The following is a 19986-nucleotide window of genomic DNA, read 5'->3' as shown; positions in this document are numbered from 1 at the left end:
TAAAGAATTGCAGGAAAACACAACCAAACAGGTGATGGAATTGAATAAAACCATCCAAGACCTAAAAAGGGAAGTAGACACAATAAAGAAAACCCAAAGAGAGGCAACGCTGGAGATAGAAAACCTGGGAAAGAAATCTGAAACCATAGATGCAAGCATCAGTAACAGAATACAAAAGATGGAAGAGAGAATATCAGGTGCAGAAGATTCCATACAGAACATTGGAACAACAATCAAAGAAAATACAAAATACAAAAAGATCCTAACTCAAAACATCCAGGAAATCCAGGACACAATGAGAAGACCAAACCTATGGATAATAGGAGTAGATGAGAATGAAGATTTTCAACTTAAAGGGCCAGCAAATATCTTCAACAAAATTATAGAAGAAAACTTCCCAAACCTAAAGAACGAGATGCCCATGAACATACAAGAAGCCTACAGAACTCCAAATAGACTGGACCAGAAAAGAAAGACCTCCCGACACATAATAATCAGAACAACAAATACACTAAATAAAGATAGAATATTAAAAGCAGTAAGGGAAAAAGGTCAAGTAACATATAAAGACAGGCCTATCAGAAATACACCAGACTTTTCACCAGAGACTAGGAAAGCTAGAAGATCCTGGAGAGATGTTATACAGACACTAAGAGAACACAAATGCCAGCCCAGGCTACTGTACCAAGCCAAACTCTCAATTACCATAGATGGAGAAACCAAAGTATTCCATGACAAAACAAAATTCACACATTATATTTCCACGAATCAAACCCTTCAAAGGATAATAACAGAAAAAACCAATACAAGGATGGAAACCTTGCCCTAGAAAAATCAAGAAAGTAATCCCTCAACAAACCAAAAAGAAGACAGCCAGAAGAACAGAATGCCAACTCTAACAACAAAAATAATAGGAAGCAACAATTAGTTTTCCTTAATATCTCTTAATATCAATAGACTCAATTCCCCAATAAAAAGACATAGACTAACAGACTGGCTACACAAACATGACCCAACATTCTGCTGCTTACAGGAAACCCATCTCAGGGAAAAAGACAGACACTACCTCAGAGTGAAAGGCTGGAAAACAATTTTCCAAGTAAATGGTCTGAAGAAACAAGCTAGAGTAGCCATTCTAATATCGAATAAAATCGACTTCCAACCCAAAGTTATCAAAAAAGAAAAGGAGGGATACTTCATACTCTTCAAAGTTAAAATTCTCCAAGAGGAACTCTCAATTCTGAATATCTATGCTTCAAATGCAAGGGCTGCCACATTCATTAAAGAAACTTTAGTAAAACTCAAAGCACACATTGAACCTCACACAATAATATAGGGAAACTTCAACACACCACTTTCATCAATAGACAGATCATGGAATCAGAAACTAAACAGGGAAACAGTAAAACTAACAGAAGTGACGAAACAAATGGCTTAACAGAAATCTACAGAACATTTTCTTCTAAAACAAAAGAAGATCTCAGAAGATGGAAAGATCTCTCTTGCTCATGGATTGGCAGGATCAACATTGTAAAAATGGCTATCTTGCCAAAAGCAATCTACAGATTCAATGCAATCCCCATCAAAATTCCAACTCAATTCTTCAACGAATTAGAAAGAGCAATCTGCAAATTCATCTGGAATAACAAAAAACCTAGGATAGCTAAAACTCTTCTCAAGGATAAAAGAACCTCTGGTGGAATCACCATGCCTGACCTAAAGCTGTACTACAGAGCAATTGTGATAAAAACTGCATGGTACTGCTAGAGCCACAGAGAAGTAGACCAGTGGAATAGAATTGAAGACCCAGAAATGGACCCACACACCTATGGTCACTTGATCTTTGACAAGGGAGGTAAAAGCATCCAGTGGAAAAAAGACAGCATTTTCAACAAATGGTGCTGGCACAACTGGTGGTTATCCTGTAGAAGAATGTGAATTGATCCATTCCTATCTCCTTGTACTAAGGTCAAATCTAAGTGGATCAAGGAACTCCCCATAAAACCAGAGACACTGAAACTTATAGAGGAGAAAGTGGGGAAAAGCCTCGAAGATATGGGTACAGGGGGAAAATTCCTGAATAGAACAGCAATGTCTTGTGCTGTAAGATCAAGAATCGATAAATGGGACCTCATAAAACTGCAAAGCTTCTTCAAGGCAAAAGACACAGTCGATAAGACCAAAAGGCCACCAACAGATTGGGAAAGGATCTTTACCTATCCCAAATCAGATAGGGGACTAATATCCAATATATATCAAGAACTCAAGAAGGTGGACTCCAGAAAGTCAAATAACCCCATTAAAAATGGGGCTCAAAGCTAAACAAAGAATTCTCACTTGAGGAATACCAAATGGCTGAGAAGCACCTGAAAAAATGTTCAGCATCCTTAATCATCAGGGAAATGCAAACCAAAACAACCCTGAGATTCCATCTCAGACCAGTCAGAATGGCTAAGATAAAAAATTCAGGTGACAGCAGATGCTGGTGAGGATGTGGAGAAAGAGGAACACTCCCCCATTGTTGGTGGGATTGAAAGCTTATACAACCACTCTGGAAATCAGTCTGGCGGTTCCTCAGAAAATTGGACAGAGTATTACCGGAGGATCCTGCAATACCTCTCCTGGGCATATATCCAGGAGATGTTCCAACTGGTAAGAAGGACACATGCTCCACTATGTTCATAGCAGCCTTATTTCTAATAGCCAGAAGCTGGAAAGAACCCAGATGCCCCTCAACAGAGGAATAGATACAAAAAATGTGGTACATTTACACAATGGAGTACTACTCAGCTATTAAAAAGAATGAATTTATGAAATTCCTAGGCAAATGGTTGGACCTGGAGGGCATCTTCCTGAGTGAGGTAACCCAATCATAAAGGAACTCACAAGATATGTACTCACTGATAAGTGGATATTAGCCCAGAAACTTAGAATACCCAATGTGTAAGATACAATTTGTGAAACACATGAAACTCAAGAAGAATGAAGACCAAAGTGTGGACACTGTGCCCCTTCTTAGAATTGGGAACAAAACAGCCATGGAAGGAGTTACACAGACAACGTTTGGAGCTGAGACAAAAGGATGGACCATCTAGAGACTGCCATATCCAGGGATCCATCCCATAATCAGCCTCCAAACGCTGACACCATTGCATACACTAGCAAGATTTTGCTGAAAGGACCCAGATATAGCTGTCTCTTGTGAGACTATGGTGGGGCCTAGCAAACAAAGACGTGGATGCTCACAGTCAGCTATTGGATGGATCACAGGGCCCCCAATGGAGGAGCTAGAGAAAGTATCCAAGGAGCTAAAGGCATCTGCAACCCTATAGGTGGAACAACATTATGAACTAACCAGTACCCCAGAGCTCTTGACTGTAGTTGCATATGTATCAAAAGATGGCCTAGTCGGCCATCACTGGAAAGAGAGGCCCATTCGTCTTGCAAACTTTATATGCCCCAGTACAGGGGAACACCAGGGCCAAAAACTGGGAGTGGGTGGGTAGAGAAGTGGGGGCGGAGGTTATGGAGAACTTTTGGGATAGCATTTGAAATGTAAATGAGGAAAATACCTAATAAAAATAATTTTTAAAAAGCTATGTCTTTGAAACATATGAAATACATATGTTTATATATATATGTTTATGTGAAAAATGTCAATGCAACGGAAGGGAATTTAAACATCAAAACTTTTAGAGAGTAGGGCCACAAGCCTCTCCGGTCAGAAAAGCGCCGGGGTAGCTAGGGCGCAGGGTCTGCTGACACTCACCAGCTACCCACAACACCCGCCACAGGATCTTAAGACTTCTGGTGAGTGGAACACAGCTTCTGCTCCAATCCAATTGCGCAGGACCTGAGACTGCTTTGGTTGGGGAGGAAGAGATCCAGCCTTAGTAGGGCCACAAGCCTCTCCGGTCAGAAAAGCGCCGGGGTAGCTAGGGCGCAGGGTCGGCTGACACTCGCCAGCTACCCACAACACCCGCCACAGGATCTTAAGACTTCTGGTGAGTGGAACACAGCTTCTGCTCCAATCCAATTGCGCGCGGGACCTGAGACTGCATTAGTTAGGGAAGCAGAAAAACGACCTGAGTAGGACCACAGGCCACTTCCGGCCGGACCAGCACCGGAGTAGCTAGAGCGCAGGGTCAGCTGACACCCGCCAGCTACCCACGACCCCCACCACAGGATTTTGAGACTGCTGGTGTGTGGAACACAGCTTCTGCTCCAGTCCAATCACGCGGGACCTGAGACTGCTTTGGTTGGGGAGGCAGAAATCCGGCCTCAGTAGGGCCACAAGCCTCTCCGGTCAGAAAAGCGCTGGGGTAGCTAGGGCACAGGGTCTGCTGACACTCGCGAGCTACCCACAACACCCGCCACAGGATCTTAAGACTTCTGGTGAGTGGAACACTGCTTCTGCTCCAATCCAATTGCGCGGGACCTGAGACTGCTTTGGTTGGGGAGGAAGGAATCCGGCCTCAGTAGGGCCACAAGCCTCTCCGGTCAGAAAAGCGCCAGGGTAGCTAGGGTGCAGGGTCGGCTGACACCCGCCAGCTACCCACGACCCCCGCCACAGGATCTTAAGACTTCTGGTGAGTGGAACACAGCTTCTGCTCCAATCCAATTGCGCGCGGGACCTGAGACTGCATTAGTTAGGGAAGCAGAAAAACGACCTGAGTAGGACCACAGGCCACTTCCGGCCGGACCAGCACCGGAGTAGCTAGAGCGCAGGGTCGGCTGACACCCGCCAGCTACCCACGACCCCCACCACAGGATTTTGAGACTGCTGGTGTGTGGAACACAGCTTCTGCTCCAATCCAATTGCGCAGGACCTGAGACTGCTTTGGTTGGGGAGGAAGAAATCCGGCCTCAGTAGGGCCACAAGCCTCTCCGGTCAGAAAAGCGCCAGGGTAGCTAGGGCGCAGGGTCGGCTGACACCCGCCAGCTACCCACGACCACCGCCACAGGATTTTGAGACTGCTGGTAAGTGGAACACAGCTTCTCCTCCAATATTCAAATAGTGACAGCGACAACAACTAACCCCAGAGATTACCAGATGGCAAAAGGTAAACATAATAATCTTACTAACAGAAACCAAGACCAGTCACCATCATCAGAACCTAGCACTCCCACTTCGCCCAGTCCAGGGCACCCCAATACACCGGAAAAGCTAGACACGGATCTAAAAGCATATCTCATGATGATGGTAGAGGACTTCAAGAAGGACTTTAATAACACACTTAAAGAAATACAAAGGAACACTGGTAAACAGGTAGAAGACATTAAAGAGGAAGCACAAAAATCCCTTAAAGAATTGCAGGAGAACACTGCTAAAGAGTTACAAATCGTTAAAGAAAAACAGGATAACATAATCAAACGGGTAGAAGTCCTTACAGAAAAACAGGAAAACACATCCAAACAGATGATGGAATTGAACAAAACCATACTAGACCTAAAAAGGGAAGTAGACACAATAAAGAAAACCCAAAATGAGGCAACACTGGAGATAGAAACCCTAGGAAAGAAATCTGGAATCATAGATACGAGCATCAGCAACAGAATACAAGAGATGGAAGAGAGAATCTCAGGTGCAGAAGATTCCATAGAGAACATCGGCACAACAATCAAGGAAAATGTAAAATGCAAAAAGATCCTAACTCAAAACATCCAAGAAATACAGGACACAATGAGAAGACCAAGCCTACAGATAATAGGAGTGGATGAGAATGAAGATTTTCAACTCAAAGGACCAGCAAACATCTTCAACAAAATTATAGAAGAAAACTTCCCAAATCTAAAGAAAGAGATGCCCATGAACATACAAGAAGCCTACAGAACTCCAAATAGACTGGACCAGAAAAGAAATACCTCCCGACACATAATAATCAGAACAACAAATGCTCTAAATAAAGACAGAATACTAAAAGCAGTAAGAGAAAAAGGCCAAGTAACATATAAAGGCAAGCCTATCATAATTACACCAGATTTCTCACCAGAGACTATGAAAGCCAGAAGATCCTGGACGGATGTTATACAGACACTAAAAGAACACAAATTCCAGCCCAGGCTACTATACCCAGCCAAACTCTCAATTAACATAGATGGAGAAACCAAAGTATTCCACGACAAAACCAAATTCACACATTATCTCTCCACGAATCCAGCCCTTCAAAGGATAATAACAGAAAAAAAACCAATACAAGGACAGGAACCACGCCCTAGAAACAACAAGAAGGTAATCCCTCAACAAAACTAAAAGAAGACAGCCACAAGAACAGAATGCCAACTTTAACAACAAAAATAACAGGAAACAACAATTACTTTTCCTTAATATCTCTTAATATCAATGGACTCAACTCCCCGATAAAAAGACATAGACTAACAAACTGGCTACACAAACAAGACCCAACATTTTGCTGCTTACAGGAAACTCATCTCAGAGAAAAAGATAGACACTACCTCAGAATGAAAGGCTGGAAAACAATTTTCCAAGCAAATGGTATGAAGAAACAAGCTGGAGTAGCCATTCTAATATCTGATAAGATTGACTTCCAACCCAAAGTCATTAAAAAAGACAGGGAGGGACACTTCATACTCATCAAAGGTAAAATCCTCCAAGAGGAACTATCAATCCTGAATATCTATGCTCCAAATACAAAGGCAGCCACATTCATTAAAGAAACTTTAGTAAATCTCAAAGCACACATTGCACCTCATACAATAATAGTGGGAGACTTCAACACACCACTTTCACCAATGGACAGATCCTGGAAACAGAAACTAAACAGGGACACAGTGAAACTAACAGAAATTATGAATCAAATGGATCTGGCAGATATCTACAGAACATTCTATCCTAAAACAAAAGGATATACCTTCTTTTCAGCACCTCATGGTACCTTCTCCAAAATTGACCACATAATTGGTCACAAAACAGGCCTCAACAGATACCAAAATATTGAAATTGTCCCATGCATCCTATCAGATCACCATGGACTAAGGCTGATCTTCAATAACAAAATAAATAATAGAAAGCCAACCTTCACGTGGAAACTGAACAACACTCTTCTAATTGATACCTTGGTCAAGGAAGGAATGAAGAAAGAAATTAAGGACTTTTAGAGTTCAATGAAAATGAAGCCACAACATACCCAAACTTATGGGACGCAATGAAAGCATTTCTAAGAGGAAAACTCATAGCTCTGAGTGCCTCCAAAAGGAAACTAGAGAGAGCACACATTAGCAGCTTGACAACATACCTAAAAGCACTAGAACAAAAGGAAGCAAATTCACCCAAGAGGAGTAGACGGCAGGAAATAATCAAACTCAGGGGCAAAATCAACCAAGTGGAAACAAGAAGAACTATTCAAAGAATCAACCAATCAAGGAGCTTGTTCTTGGAGAAAATCAACAAGATAGATAAACCCTTAGCCAGACTCACTAGAGGACACAGGGAAAGCATCCTAATTAACAAAATCAGAAATGAAAAAGGAGACATAACAACTGATCCTGAAGACATCCAAAACACCATCAGATCCTTCTACCAAAGGCTATACTCAACAAAACTGGAGAACCTGGATGAAATGGAGAAGTTCCTAGACAGATACCAGGTACCAAAGTTGAATCAAGATCAGGTTAATGATCTAAACAGCCCTATATCCCCCAAAGAAATAGAAGCAGTCATTAATAGTCTCCCAACTAAAAATGCCCAGGATCAGATGGGTTTAGTGCAGAGTTCTATCAGACCTTCAAAGAAGATCTAATCCCAGTTCTTCACAAACTATTCCACAAAATAGAAACAGAAGGTACTCTACCCAACTCATTCTATGAAGCCACAATTACTCTGATACCTAAACCACAAAAAGACCCAACAAAGATAGAAAACTTCAGACCAATATCCCTTATGAATATTGATGCAAAAATCCTCAATAAAGTTCTTGCTAACCAAATCCAAGAACACATCAAAACAATCATCCATCCTGACCAAGTAGGTTTCATCCCAGGGATGCAGGGATGGTTCAATATACGGAAATCCATCAACGTAATCCAGTATATAAACAAACTCAAAGACAAAAACCAAATGGTCATCTCGTTAGATGCGGAAAAAGCATTTGACAAGATCCAACACCCATTCATGATAAAAGTCTTGGAAAGATCAGGAATTCAAGGCCCATACCTAAACATGATAAAAGCAATCTACAGCAAACCAGTAGCCAACATCAAAGTAAATGGTGAGAAGCTTGAAGCAATCCCTCTAAAATCAGGGACTAGACAAGGCTGTCCACTTTCTCCATACCTATTCAACATTGTACTTGAAGTCCTAGCCAGAGCAATTCGACAACAAAAGGAGATCAAAGGGATACAAATTGGAAAAGATGAAGTCAAAATATCTCTTTTTGCAGATGATATGATAGTATATATAAGTGACCCTAAAAATTCCACCAGAGAACTCCTAAGCCTGATAAACAGCTTCGGTGAAGTAGCTGGATATAAAATTAACTCAAACAAATCAATGGCCTTTCTCTACACAAAGAATAAACAGGCTGAGAAAGAAATTAGGGAAACAACACCCTTCTCAATAGTCACAAATAATATAAAATATCTTGGCGTGACTCTAACTAAGGAAGTGAAAGATCTGTATAATAAAAACTTCAAGTCTCTGAAGAAAGAAATTATAGAAGATCTCAGAAGATGGAAAGATCTCCCATGCTCATGGATTGGCAGGATCAACATTGTAAAAATGGCTATCTTGCCAAAAGCAATCTACAGATTCAATGCAATCCCCATCAAAATTCCAAATCAATTCTTCAACGAATTAGAAAGTGCAATCTGCAAATTCATCTGGAATAACAAAAAACCTAGGATAGCAAAAACTCTTCTCAAGGATAAAAGAACCTCTGGTGGAATCACCATGCCGGACCTAAAGCTCTACTACAGAGCAATTGTGATAAAAACTGCATGGTACTGGTATAGTGACAGACAAATAGACCAATGGAATAGAATTGAAGACCCAGAAATGAACCCACACACCTATGGTCACTTGATCTTCGACAAGGGAGCTAAAACCATCCAGTGGAAGAAAGACAGCATTTTCAACAAATGGTGCTGGCACAACTGGTTGTTAACATGTAGAAGAATGCGAATCGATCCATTCCTATCTCCTTGTACTAAGGTCAAGTCTAAGTGGATCAAGGAACTTCACATAAAACCAGAGACACTGAAACTTATAGAGGAGAAAGTGGGGAAAAGCCTTGAAGATATGGGCACAGGGGGAAAATTCTTGAATAGAACAGTAATGGCTTGTGCTGTAAGATCGAGAATTGACAAGTGGGACCTCATGAAACTGCAAAGCTTCTGCAAGGCTAAAGACACCATCAATAAGACAAAAAAACCACCAACAGATTGGGAAAGGATCTTCACCTATCCTAAATCAGATAAGGGACTAATATCCAATATATATAAAGAACTCAAGAAGGTGGACTCCAGAAAGTCAAATAACCCCATTAAAAAATGGGGCTCAGAACTGAACAAAGAATTCTCACCTGAGAAATACCGAATGGCAGAGAAGCACCTGAAAAAATGTTCAACATCCTTAATCATCAGGGAAATGCAAATCAAAACAACCCTGAGATTCCACCTCACACCAGTCAGAATGGCTAAGATCAAAAATTCAGGTGACAGCAGATGCTGGCGAGGATGTGGAGAAAGAGGAACACTCCTCCATTGTTGGTGGGATTGCAAGCTTGTACAACCACTCTGGAAATCAGTCTGGCGGTTCCTCAGAAAATTGGACATAGTACTACCGGAGGATCCAGCAATACCTCTCCTGGGCATATATCCAGAAGATGTCCCAACCGGTAAAAAGGACACAAGCTCCACTATGTTCATAGCAGCCCTATTTATAATAGCCAGAAGCTGGAAAGAACCCAGATGCCCCTCAACAGAGGAATGGATACAGAAATTATGGTACATTTACACAATGGAGTACTACTCAGCTATTAAAAAGAATGAATTTATGAAATTCCTAGCCAAATGGATGGACCTGGAGGGCATCATCTTGAGTGAAGTAACACAATCACAAAAGAACTCACACAATATGTATTCACTGATAAGTGGATATTAGCCCAAAACTTAGGATACCCAAGATATAAGATACAATTTACTAAATGCATGAAACTCAAGAAGAATGAAGACCAAAGTGTGGACACTGTGCCCCTTCTTAGAATTGGGAACAAAACACCCAGGGAAGGAGTTACAGAGACAAAGTTCGTAGCTGTGATGAAAGGATGGACCATTTAGAGACTGCCATATCCAGGGATCCTTCCCATAATCAGCTTCCAAACGCTGACACCATTGCATACACTAGCAAGATTTTGCTGAAAGGACCCAAATATAGCTGTCTCTTGTGAGATGATGCCGGGGCCTAGCAAACACAGGAGTGGATGTTCACAGTCAGCTATTGGATGTATCACAGGGCTCCCTATGCAGAAGCTAGAGAAAGTACCCAAGGAGCTAAAGGGATCTACAACCCTATTGTTGGAACAACATGATGTACTAACCAGAACCCCGGAGCTCTTGTCTCTAGCTGCATATGTATCGAAAGATGGCCTAGTCGGCCATCATTGGAAAGAGAGGCCCATTGGACTTGCAAACTTTATATGCCCCAATAGAGGGGAATGCCAGGGCCAAAAGAATGGGAATGGGTGGGTAGGGAAGTGGGGGGCGCTATGGGGGACTTTTGGGATAGCATTGGAAATGTAACTGAGGAAAATATGTAATAAAAATATTAAAAATTAAAAAAAAAACTTTTAGAACAGACAGTAAAGTATTAAGACTCTAGATTAAAATAGAGAAGTATTACCAGAAGTCCAAATTAAATGTGAGGCTCAGTTTGACTTCAAGTGGAGGATTAATATTATAAGACAAAGGGCATAGAATTCTGATAGAAGGCACCTCTTAGAATATCCTAAAATATAACTTTTCAGGGTTCTGTTCTTAGGCAATTTTTCTGTGATTTTCAATGATTTGAATTTTAGTCACATTATATGAAACTAATAGGGTAACGTGTGCTTATCCCATCCCAACAAGGACCAGAACTTCAAAAGCATATATTTCAAAATGTAATAAGCAGGGCTGGGGAGATGGCTCAGTGGTTAAGAGCGCGACTGCTCTTCTGAAAGTCATGAGTTCAATTCCCAGCAACCACATGGTGGCTCACAACCATCTGTTACAAGATTGGTACCCTCTTCTGGAGTGTCTGAAGACAGCTACAGTGTAATTACATATAATAAATAAATAAATAAATCTTTAAAAAAAAGTAATAAGCAAGGTAATTTTCAAAAGAACTATAGTATTTCCTACTTGTTCTGTATAACAGTGCCCTTTTACCCATACCCACTAGTAATAATGGTCTTATAATTTTTCCAGTTTGACAAATATGTCATTGTACTGGCTGGTTTTGTGTGTCAAGTTGGCACAGGCTGGAGTTATCACGGAGAAAGGAGCTTCAGTTGGGGAAATTCCTCCATGAGATCCAGCTGTGGGGCATTTTCTCAATTAGTGATCAAGGGTGGAGGGCACCTTTTAGGTGGGATCATCTCTGGCTGGTAGTCTTGGGTTCTATAAGAGAGCAGGCTGAGCAAGCCAGGAGAAGCAAGCCAGTAAGAAACATCCCTCCCTGGCCTCTGCATCAGCTCCTGCTTCCTGACCTTCTTGAGTTCCAGTCCTGACTTCCTTTGGTGATAAACAACAACATGGAAGTGTAAGCTGAATAAACCCTTTCCTCCCCAACTTGCTTCTTGGTCATGATGTTTGTGCAGGAATAGAAACCCTGACTAAGACAACCATGTTATCTGAATCACTGATAATCTTTTTCTAGTAGGATATTAAGATTAAAATTTTATTATGCTTTTACTATTCAGATCTGTGTTTATACATAAATAACACATACATATTTTATATGCTGATTTGGGTTCCCCTTATTTCCATGCTGATGCTTCAAACTCCAATACTTCCAAATATGGCTGGATTTAGAGATGGGTTTTAAAGAGAAAATTAGTTAAAATAAGGTTACTAGTGCAGACCCTAAGTCCTTTATAATAAGAGATGACTACAATATAGAAAGGTACAGAGGGAAGACCATACAAGGGTACAGGGACAAGTCAACATCTAAAAGCTAAAGAGAGATTGAAGAAGAAATTAAATCTTCTGACCCTTTGATCTTAAACTTTTTTTGTTTGTTTGTTTTCGAAACAGGGTTTCTCTGTGTAGCCTTGGCTGTCCTGGAACTCATTCTGTAGACCAGGCTGGTCTCGAACTCAGAAATCTGCCCGTCTCTTCCTCCCAAGTGCTGGGATTAAAGGCGTGTGCCACCACTGCCCAGCTTAAACTACCTTTTAACACTGTGAGATGATAAATCTAATACTTTAGGAAGGTAAATATCATGTATATAGTATATGATTATATAATAAAATATTTTGAAATGAGTTAGCTTGGTATGGAGTAGTTGGTAATAAAGAATAATATAGGACATAAAATACAAATTAAAAGGACAGGGTAGCAAAAGAAAAGTAGTCAGTGGATTTTTAAAATATGTATTATGTAGTTTCAGTTACATACTTATTATAGTCTCTATATAAGAGATGTTACTAGACATAAGTTGGGGGCATCAATTTTCTCTTTACTAGATATACAATGAATCCAAGTTATTCTTCACTTACTGTGCATGATGTTGGAGGCCTGGAACCCAGGGTCCTGGGGCTGTGTTTTAGCTGCATTGGGGAGGAAGCGTTGCATGTTCTCTGTGATGTACCAGCTTTGGTTCTCATCAAATATAGAAAACAGGATGACATTTCTTTTGTCTGACATCATCTGTTAATAACATATATTAAAAAGGAGAAGGAAATGTCACTCATACTATAGGGAGGAGTTAGCAGCCCAGAATAAAGGGATAGCATAGAGTATACTATTAAATCCATGTACTGGCAGAGGGATGGGCATTTTGAGTGATGAATGAATGTTCAGAACTAATGAAACCTCAAGGTAGGAAGGTAACTAGATCTAGTAAATTTCATTCCTTCTGGACCCAAGATCATATACTGGTATAGTTTGTGCCAGTGTTTTTGCTTTTCATATGTTTAAAGTAGAGAAATGTAGATCTTAAAAGAACATCCAAATCAAATAAAAATTAATACCATTCTGAATTCTTAAATTTCAAATACCTTTATATAAGGCTATCAGCTTATAGGAAATTTAAAAAAACATAAAAGGAAATAAGATATGACAGGATGAACACTGAATTATACCATAAAGATTTTGTTCAAAAAATTCCCTCAGGATCTTAGAATAGCACTTTATATAATGAACTAAATTCTTTTTTGAGTCACCTGCTAATTGAATATAAGATTTTTTTCCTTTTTTTGTTGGATATTTTCTTTATTTACATATCAAATGTTATCCCCTTTCCTGGTTTCCCCTCCAGAAAACAGCCTCCCCCTATTCCCTCCCTCCCTCCCTCCCTCCCCCTGCTCACCAATCCACCCACTCCCGATTCCTGGCCCTGGTATTCCCCTACACTGGGGCATAGAGCCTTCATAGGACAAAGGGCTTCTCCTCCCATTGATTTCCGACTAGACCATCCTCTGCTGCATATGCACCTAGAGCCATGAGTTCCACCATATGTCCTCTTTGGTTGGTGGTTTAGTCCCAGGGAGCTCTGGGGGTACTGGCTACTTCACATTGTTATTCCTCCTAGGGGGCTGCAAACCCCTTCAGCTCCTTAGGTCCTTTTTCTAGCTCCTTCATTGGGGGCCCTATGCTCAGTCCAACGGATGGCTGTGAGCCTCCACTTCTGTATTTGTCAGGCACTGGCAGAGCCTCTCAGGATACAGTTATATCAGGCTCCTCTCAGGAAGCACTTGTTGGCATCTGCAACAGTGTCTGGGTTTGGTGATTGTATATGAGATGGATCCCCAGGTGAGTGGATGGTCATTTCTTCAGTCTCTACTCCACACTTTGTCTCTGTAACTCCTTTCATGGGTGCTTTGTTCCATGCTTCTAAGAAGGATAGAAGTATCCACACTATGGTCTTCCTTCTTCTTGAGTTTCATGTGGTTTATGAATTGTATCTTGGGTATTCTGAGCTTCTGGGCTTCTGGGCTTCTGGGCTAATATCCACTTATCAGTGAGTGTATATCACGTGTGTTCTTTTGTGATTGGGTTGCCTCACTCAGGATGATATCCTCCAGATCCATCCATTTGCCTAAGAATTTCATAAATTCATTATTTTTAATAGCTGAGTAGTACTCCATTGTGTAAATATACCACATTTTCTGTATCCATTCCTCTGTTGAGGGACATCTGGGTTCTTTCCAGCTTTTGGCTATTGTATATAAGGCTGCTATGAACACAGTGGAGCATGTGTCCTTATTAAATGTTGGAGCATCTTCTGGGTTTATGCCCAGGAGTGGTATTGCTGGGTCCTCAGGTAGTACTATGTCCAATTTTCTGAGGAACTGCCAAACTGATTTCCAGAGTGGTTGTACCAGTTTGCAATCCCACCAGCAATGGAGGAGTATTCCTTTTTCTCTACATCCTCGCCAGCATCTGCTGTCCCCTGAGTTTTTTATCTTAGCCATTCTGACTGGTATGAGGTGGAATCTCAGGGTTGTTTTGATTTGCATTTCCCTGATGACTAAGGATGTTGGACATCTTTTTAGGTGCTTCTCAGTCATTCAGTATTCCTCAGTTGAGAATTATTTGTTTAGCTCTATACTCCATTTTTGAATAGGGTGATTTGGTTCTCTGGAGTCTACCTTCTAGAGTTCTTTGTATATATTGGATATTAGCCCTCTATCGGGTGTAGGATTGGGAAAGATCTTTTCCCAATCTGTTGGTTGCTGTTTTGTTCTATTAATAGTGTTATTTGCCTTACAGAAGCTTTGCAATTTTTTTACCATTTAATTTTTTTATTAGATATTTTCTTCATTTACATTTCAAATGCTATCCCCAAAGCTCCCTATACCCTCCCCTCACCCAGCTCCCCAACCCACCCACTCCCACTTCCTGGACCTGGCATTCCCCCTGTACTGGGGCATATGATCTTCAAAAGACCAATGACCTCACCTCCCATTGATGGTCGACTAGGCCATCCTCTGCTACATATGCAACTACAGACACAGCTCTGGCGGGTACTGGTTAGTTCATATTGTTGTTCCTCCTATAGCGTTGCAGACCCTGGGAGGATGTGTGGAAAGAGGAACACTCCTCCATTGTTGGTGGGATTGCAAGCTGGTACACTCTGGAAATCTGTCCAGTGGTTCCTCAGAAAATTAAACATAGTACTACCAGGAGATCCAGCAATTCCTCTCCTAGGCATATACCCAGAAGATGTTCCAACTTATAATAAGGACACATGCTTCACTATGTTCATAGCAGCCTTATTTATAATAGCCAGAAGCTGGAAAGAACCCAGATGTCCCTCAACAGAAGAATACAGAAAATGTGGTACATTTACACAATGAAGTACTATTCAGCTATTAAAAACAATGAATTTATGAAATTCTTAGGCAAATGGATGGATCTGGAGGATATCATCCTGAATGAGGTAACCCAATCACAAAAGAACACACATGATATGCACTCACTGAGAAGCTTTCCAATTTTATGAGGTCTCATTTGTTGATTCTTGATCTTACATGACAAGCCATTGGTGTTCTGTTCTGGATTTTTTCCCCTGTGCCCATAAGTTCAAGGCTTGTCCCCACTTTCTCTTCTTTAAATTTCAATGTATCTGGTTTTATGTGAAAGTCCTTGATCCACTTGGACTTGAGCTTTGTACAAGGAGATAAGAATGGATTGATTTGCCTTCTTCTACATGCCAACTGCCACTGGAGCCAGCAACATTTGTTGAAAATGCTGTCTTTTTTCCACTGGATGGTTTTAGCTCCTTTGTTAAAGATCAAGTGACCATAGGTGTGTGGGTTCATTTCTGGGTCTTCAATTCTATTCCATTGATCTACCTGACTTTCACTGTACCAGTACCATGCAGGTTTTATCACAATTGCTCTGTAGTACAGCTTGAGGTCAGGGATAGTGATTCCCCCAGAAGTTCTTTTATTGTTGAGAATAGTTTTCACTACCTTTTTGTTGTTGTTGTTATTTCAAATGAATTTGGAAATTGCTCTTTCTAAATCTATGAAGAATTGAGTTAAAATTTTGATGGGGGTTGCATTGAATAAGTAGATAGCTTTTGGCAAGATGGCCATTTTTACTATACTAATCCTGCCAATCCATGAGCATGGGAGATCTTTTCATCGTCTGAGATCTTCTTTGATTTCTTTCTTCAGAGGCTTGAAGGTCTTATCATACAGATCTTTCATTTGCTTAGTTAGAGTCACACTATTTTTTATATTTTAAAAGTATTTTATATTATTTGTGACTATTGAGAAGGGTGTTGTTTCCCTAATTTCTTTCTCAGCCTCTTTATCCTTTGTGCAGAGGAAGGCCATTGATTTGTTTGAATTAATTTTATATCCAGCTACTGCACTAAAGCTGTTTATCAGGTTTAGGAGTTCTCTGGTGGAGTTTTTGGGGTCACTTATATATACTATCATATCATCTGCAAATAGTGATATTTTGACTTCTTCCTTTCCAATTTGTATCCCTTTGATCTAATTGCTCTGGCTAGGACTTCAAATACTACATTGAATAGGTAGGGAAAGAGTGGACAGCCATGTCTAGTCCCTGAATTTAGTGGGATTGCTTCGAGTTTCTCTCCATTTAGTTTGATGTTGGCTACTGGTTTGCTGTATATTGCTTTTACTATGTTTAGGTATGGGCCTTGAATTCCTGATCTCTCCAGGACTTTTATCTTGAACAGGCATTGGATTTTGTCACATGCTTTCTCAGCATCTAATAAGATGATCGTATGATTTTTTTTCTTTGAGTTTGTTTATATAGAGGATTACGTTGAATGATTTCTGTATATTGAACAATCCCTACATTCCTGGCATGAAGTCTACTTGATCATGATGGATGATCCTTTTGATGTGTTTTTGGATTCTGTTTGCAAGAATTTTATGAGTAGTTTTGCATTGATATTCATAAGGGAAACTGGTCTGGAGTTCTCTATCTTTGTTGGATCTTTGTGTGGTTTAGGTATCAGAGTAATTGTGGCTTCATAGAATGAATTGGGTAGAGTACCCTCTGCTTCTATTTTGTGGAATAGTTTGTGAAGAACTGGAATTAGATCTTCTTTGAAGGTCTGATAGAACTCTGCACTAAACCCATCAGGTCCTGGGATTTTTTTTTTTTTTTTGGTCGGGAGACTATTAATGACAGTTTTTATTTCTTTAGAGGATATGGGACTGTTTAGATCATTAATCTGATCCTGATTTAACTTTGGTACCTGGTATCTGGAGTATAAGATTTAATATCTAAACTTCATATGTGTAAATTTCATTTTATATGACCCATAGTTACAAAAGCCAAACTGCTGAAGAGGAAATTAGAGAATATATATTTCAGTCATCTTTCAGAAGCTGTGGAAAAGTATAATTAAGAAATATTCTTAGAAGAGATATTTTGCCATATCCAAATATTAGTTGAAAGTCCTACACTCTGGATTTGTATGCTATACCTTCTAACTAGTAGAAATTTATGTATTCTAAAAAGTCCAAATGAATTCATATTCAAGCCTCAAAATATGGCAGTAAGCTGTTCTGGAGCTAAGAATTGAGATTTTTATAAATAACTAAATTTTTCTTACTCAGATAATTTTCTAAAGCAGTAGAAATAATTTAAGTTCTAACCACAATCTGAGACAATTTTCCTCTATTTTGTTGAGCAAATATTTGTTCCTTACTAAATGTCACATACTGTTGTAGATGCTAGAAATATGTTACTTTTTTTCCTAGACCGTATTCGAATTTTTTTTAATGAAATATGTTACTTTTATTTTCTGACAGGGTTTTGCTCACACGACAGGCTGGCCTAGAACTTCCTATGTTTTCCAAGCAGGCCTTGAAAACACTCACCTAACTCAGTCTCCCCTGTACTTAGATTGAAGGCATGTACAATCAACATGGCTAATTTTAAGGTGCTTTTGATTCATCCATAATGAGATGTCCAGGAAAGAAACAGGTTGTAGGCATAAGTTTGTAGGTTTTAAAATTTGTAGAGGTCAGATTGTATTTCAGTTGGTAGTTTGCCTAGCATGCACAAAGCCATGGGTATAGCTTGACTTTCTCAGACCTGCCAGCAGTATAAATAAAGATAGGGAGGGTTCTAATATAGTTTAAAGTTTAGGCCTTCATTAGTCTCCGAGGTAGCTCATCTAATTTAACCTGTCTTGTCTCTGCTCCAATGCAGTGTCTATCCTCCCAGAGTGCTCTCTGAATCTCTCCTCTGCTCTCTTTACCCAGGATCTCTCTATCTGTCCAGCTATTGGATGTCACATTATTATTACAGCCAATCAGATACAATTATAGATTGTCTTCAGGCTAGTGAGGAAGGACAAATATTTACAAAATACGAGACCAGTCATGGGTATTAGAAATAACAATACTAAGATACTGACAGCACTTAGCACTCCGATGACACAGAATTAACAACTGAATATACAGAGACAATCCATCACACTTGTTCTCCAACATACTAGCCTGATCCCCAGTACTGCTTAAACTGGACATGGTGTCACACACTATAATTCCAGTATTCACAATGTATAGGCAAGAGGACCAGATGTCAAAGACAAGACTGTCTTCAACTACATAAAGAGTTCGAGGCAAGCCTGGAACACCTGAAACCCTGTCTCAAAAAATGGTAATTTAAATGTAGGTGGCAATTAGATGAGTAAGAATGGGGAGACTCCTTTTGGGTGGGGGGAGCAAAGTTCCAGATTGGAACTGAGTTAAATAGAAAGAATCTAGGATCCTGGCTTTTTATGTTTTATTAGAAGACAAGTTACTCAGAAAACTAAAATATAATGAAAGCTAAGTGGAACTCACCATAATCACTTTTATTGGGTAATATTTTCTATAAGTTATATAGGTATCTATATCAAGAGAATATAGGGAATATCTAGAAGTTCATAGGCATTTTATTCGACTTTTACTTTCAAATTTAGTACTTGGAAAGAAAAGATTTCACCTGGTTTCCCCTTTGATCTACAGATTCTTTGTAGCAGATGAGAAGAGGGCCAATCAGTCCTGAAGCTAGATCTCTCTCAGGGTTAATGAAACTTGAATAATAGCGGGTCAGGCACCGTGGATCTGATTTAGTTGGTCCATCTTCTACTGTAACTGTCCACTTGTACTTGAATATCTCTCCTGGATGAATTGGCAAATCCTTCACGTGCTTTATACCTATCCACATTCAAACCAGAAACAGAATATTAGAATATAATGAGCTACATATTTTGTAATGTTGAATTAAGTTTGGCCCAAACCAGCTTCTATATATACATTTCAAGTTCTCTCTGCATGGAAACTGTAACTTAAATTAGTATATGGATATTTTTAACCTAACTTGGAAGTATATTCTTATAACAAGGAGCTGAGTCTTAGCATATCATAACAGCTGAACCTCTAGCTCATTAAAGGCTGAGGCTGTGAAAATGTTGTATAAAAAACCCACTGTCTGCATTTAATCAGGCTATTTCTATTTCACTTTCTGTTCTCTGTCTATAAATACGGTTCTCTTCCTCTCAGTGGTAAGCTGAAGTATTCTGAATTATTTTTGGTCCAAAATTAATTCATGAATTATGTCAAGTTCAGTGTATCTAAAGTTCCCCCTTTAACAATAATCAGTTCTTATTTCAAGGAGACTACTAATCCATGTGCATGTGAATTTTTTTCAGCAAGCAGAAAGTAAAATGGCACCTGTAGCAAATTTAAGATTCAAACAATTGTTTTATACAATAAAAATGGGCCAAGGAAGGCTGGAGAGATGGCTCAGCAGTTAAGAGCACTGACTGCTCTTCCAGAGGTC

General features: G+C 39.9%; 1 protein-coding gene across 6 annotated transcripts in view; it reads right to left on the bottom strand.

Moving 5' to 3' along the window:
* The window catches only part of F8 (coagulation factor VIII), a 231296-nt gene that overhangs the window by 137905 nt on the left and 73405 nt on the right, over positions 1 to 19986 (bottom strand). For all 6 annotated transcript variants that reach the window (XM_085838324.1, XM_085838320.1, XM_085838319.1 and 3 more), the window contains exons 11-12: positions 19147 to 19361; positions 12717 to 12867 (exon numbers count right to left, since the gene is read on the bottom strand). In XM_085838324.1, coding sequence (XP_085694450.1) covers positions 12717 to 12867; positions 19147 to 19361 — 366 coding nt within the window. The remainder of the gene's footprint in view (positions 1 to 12716; positions 12868 to 19146; positions 19362 to 19986) is intronic.

Source organism: Mus caroli, unplaced genomic scaffold (genome assembly GCF_978045245.1).
Source record: "Mus caroli unplaced genomic scaffold, Mus_caroli_1 scaffold_5, whole genome shotgun sequence".
Lineage (NCBI taxonomy): Eukaryota > Metazoa > Chordata > Mammalia > Rodentia > Muridae > Mus > Mus caroli.
Note: the sequence above shows the minus strand (reverse complement) of the source record. Positions and strands in the feature narration are given on the sequence as shown.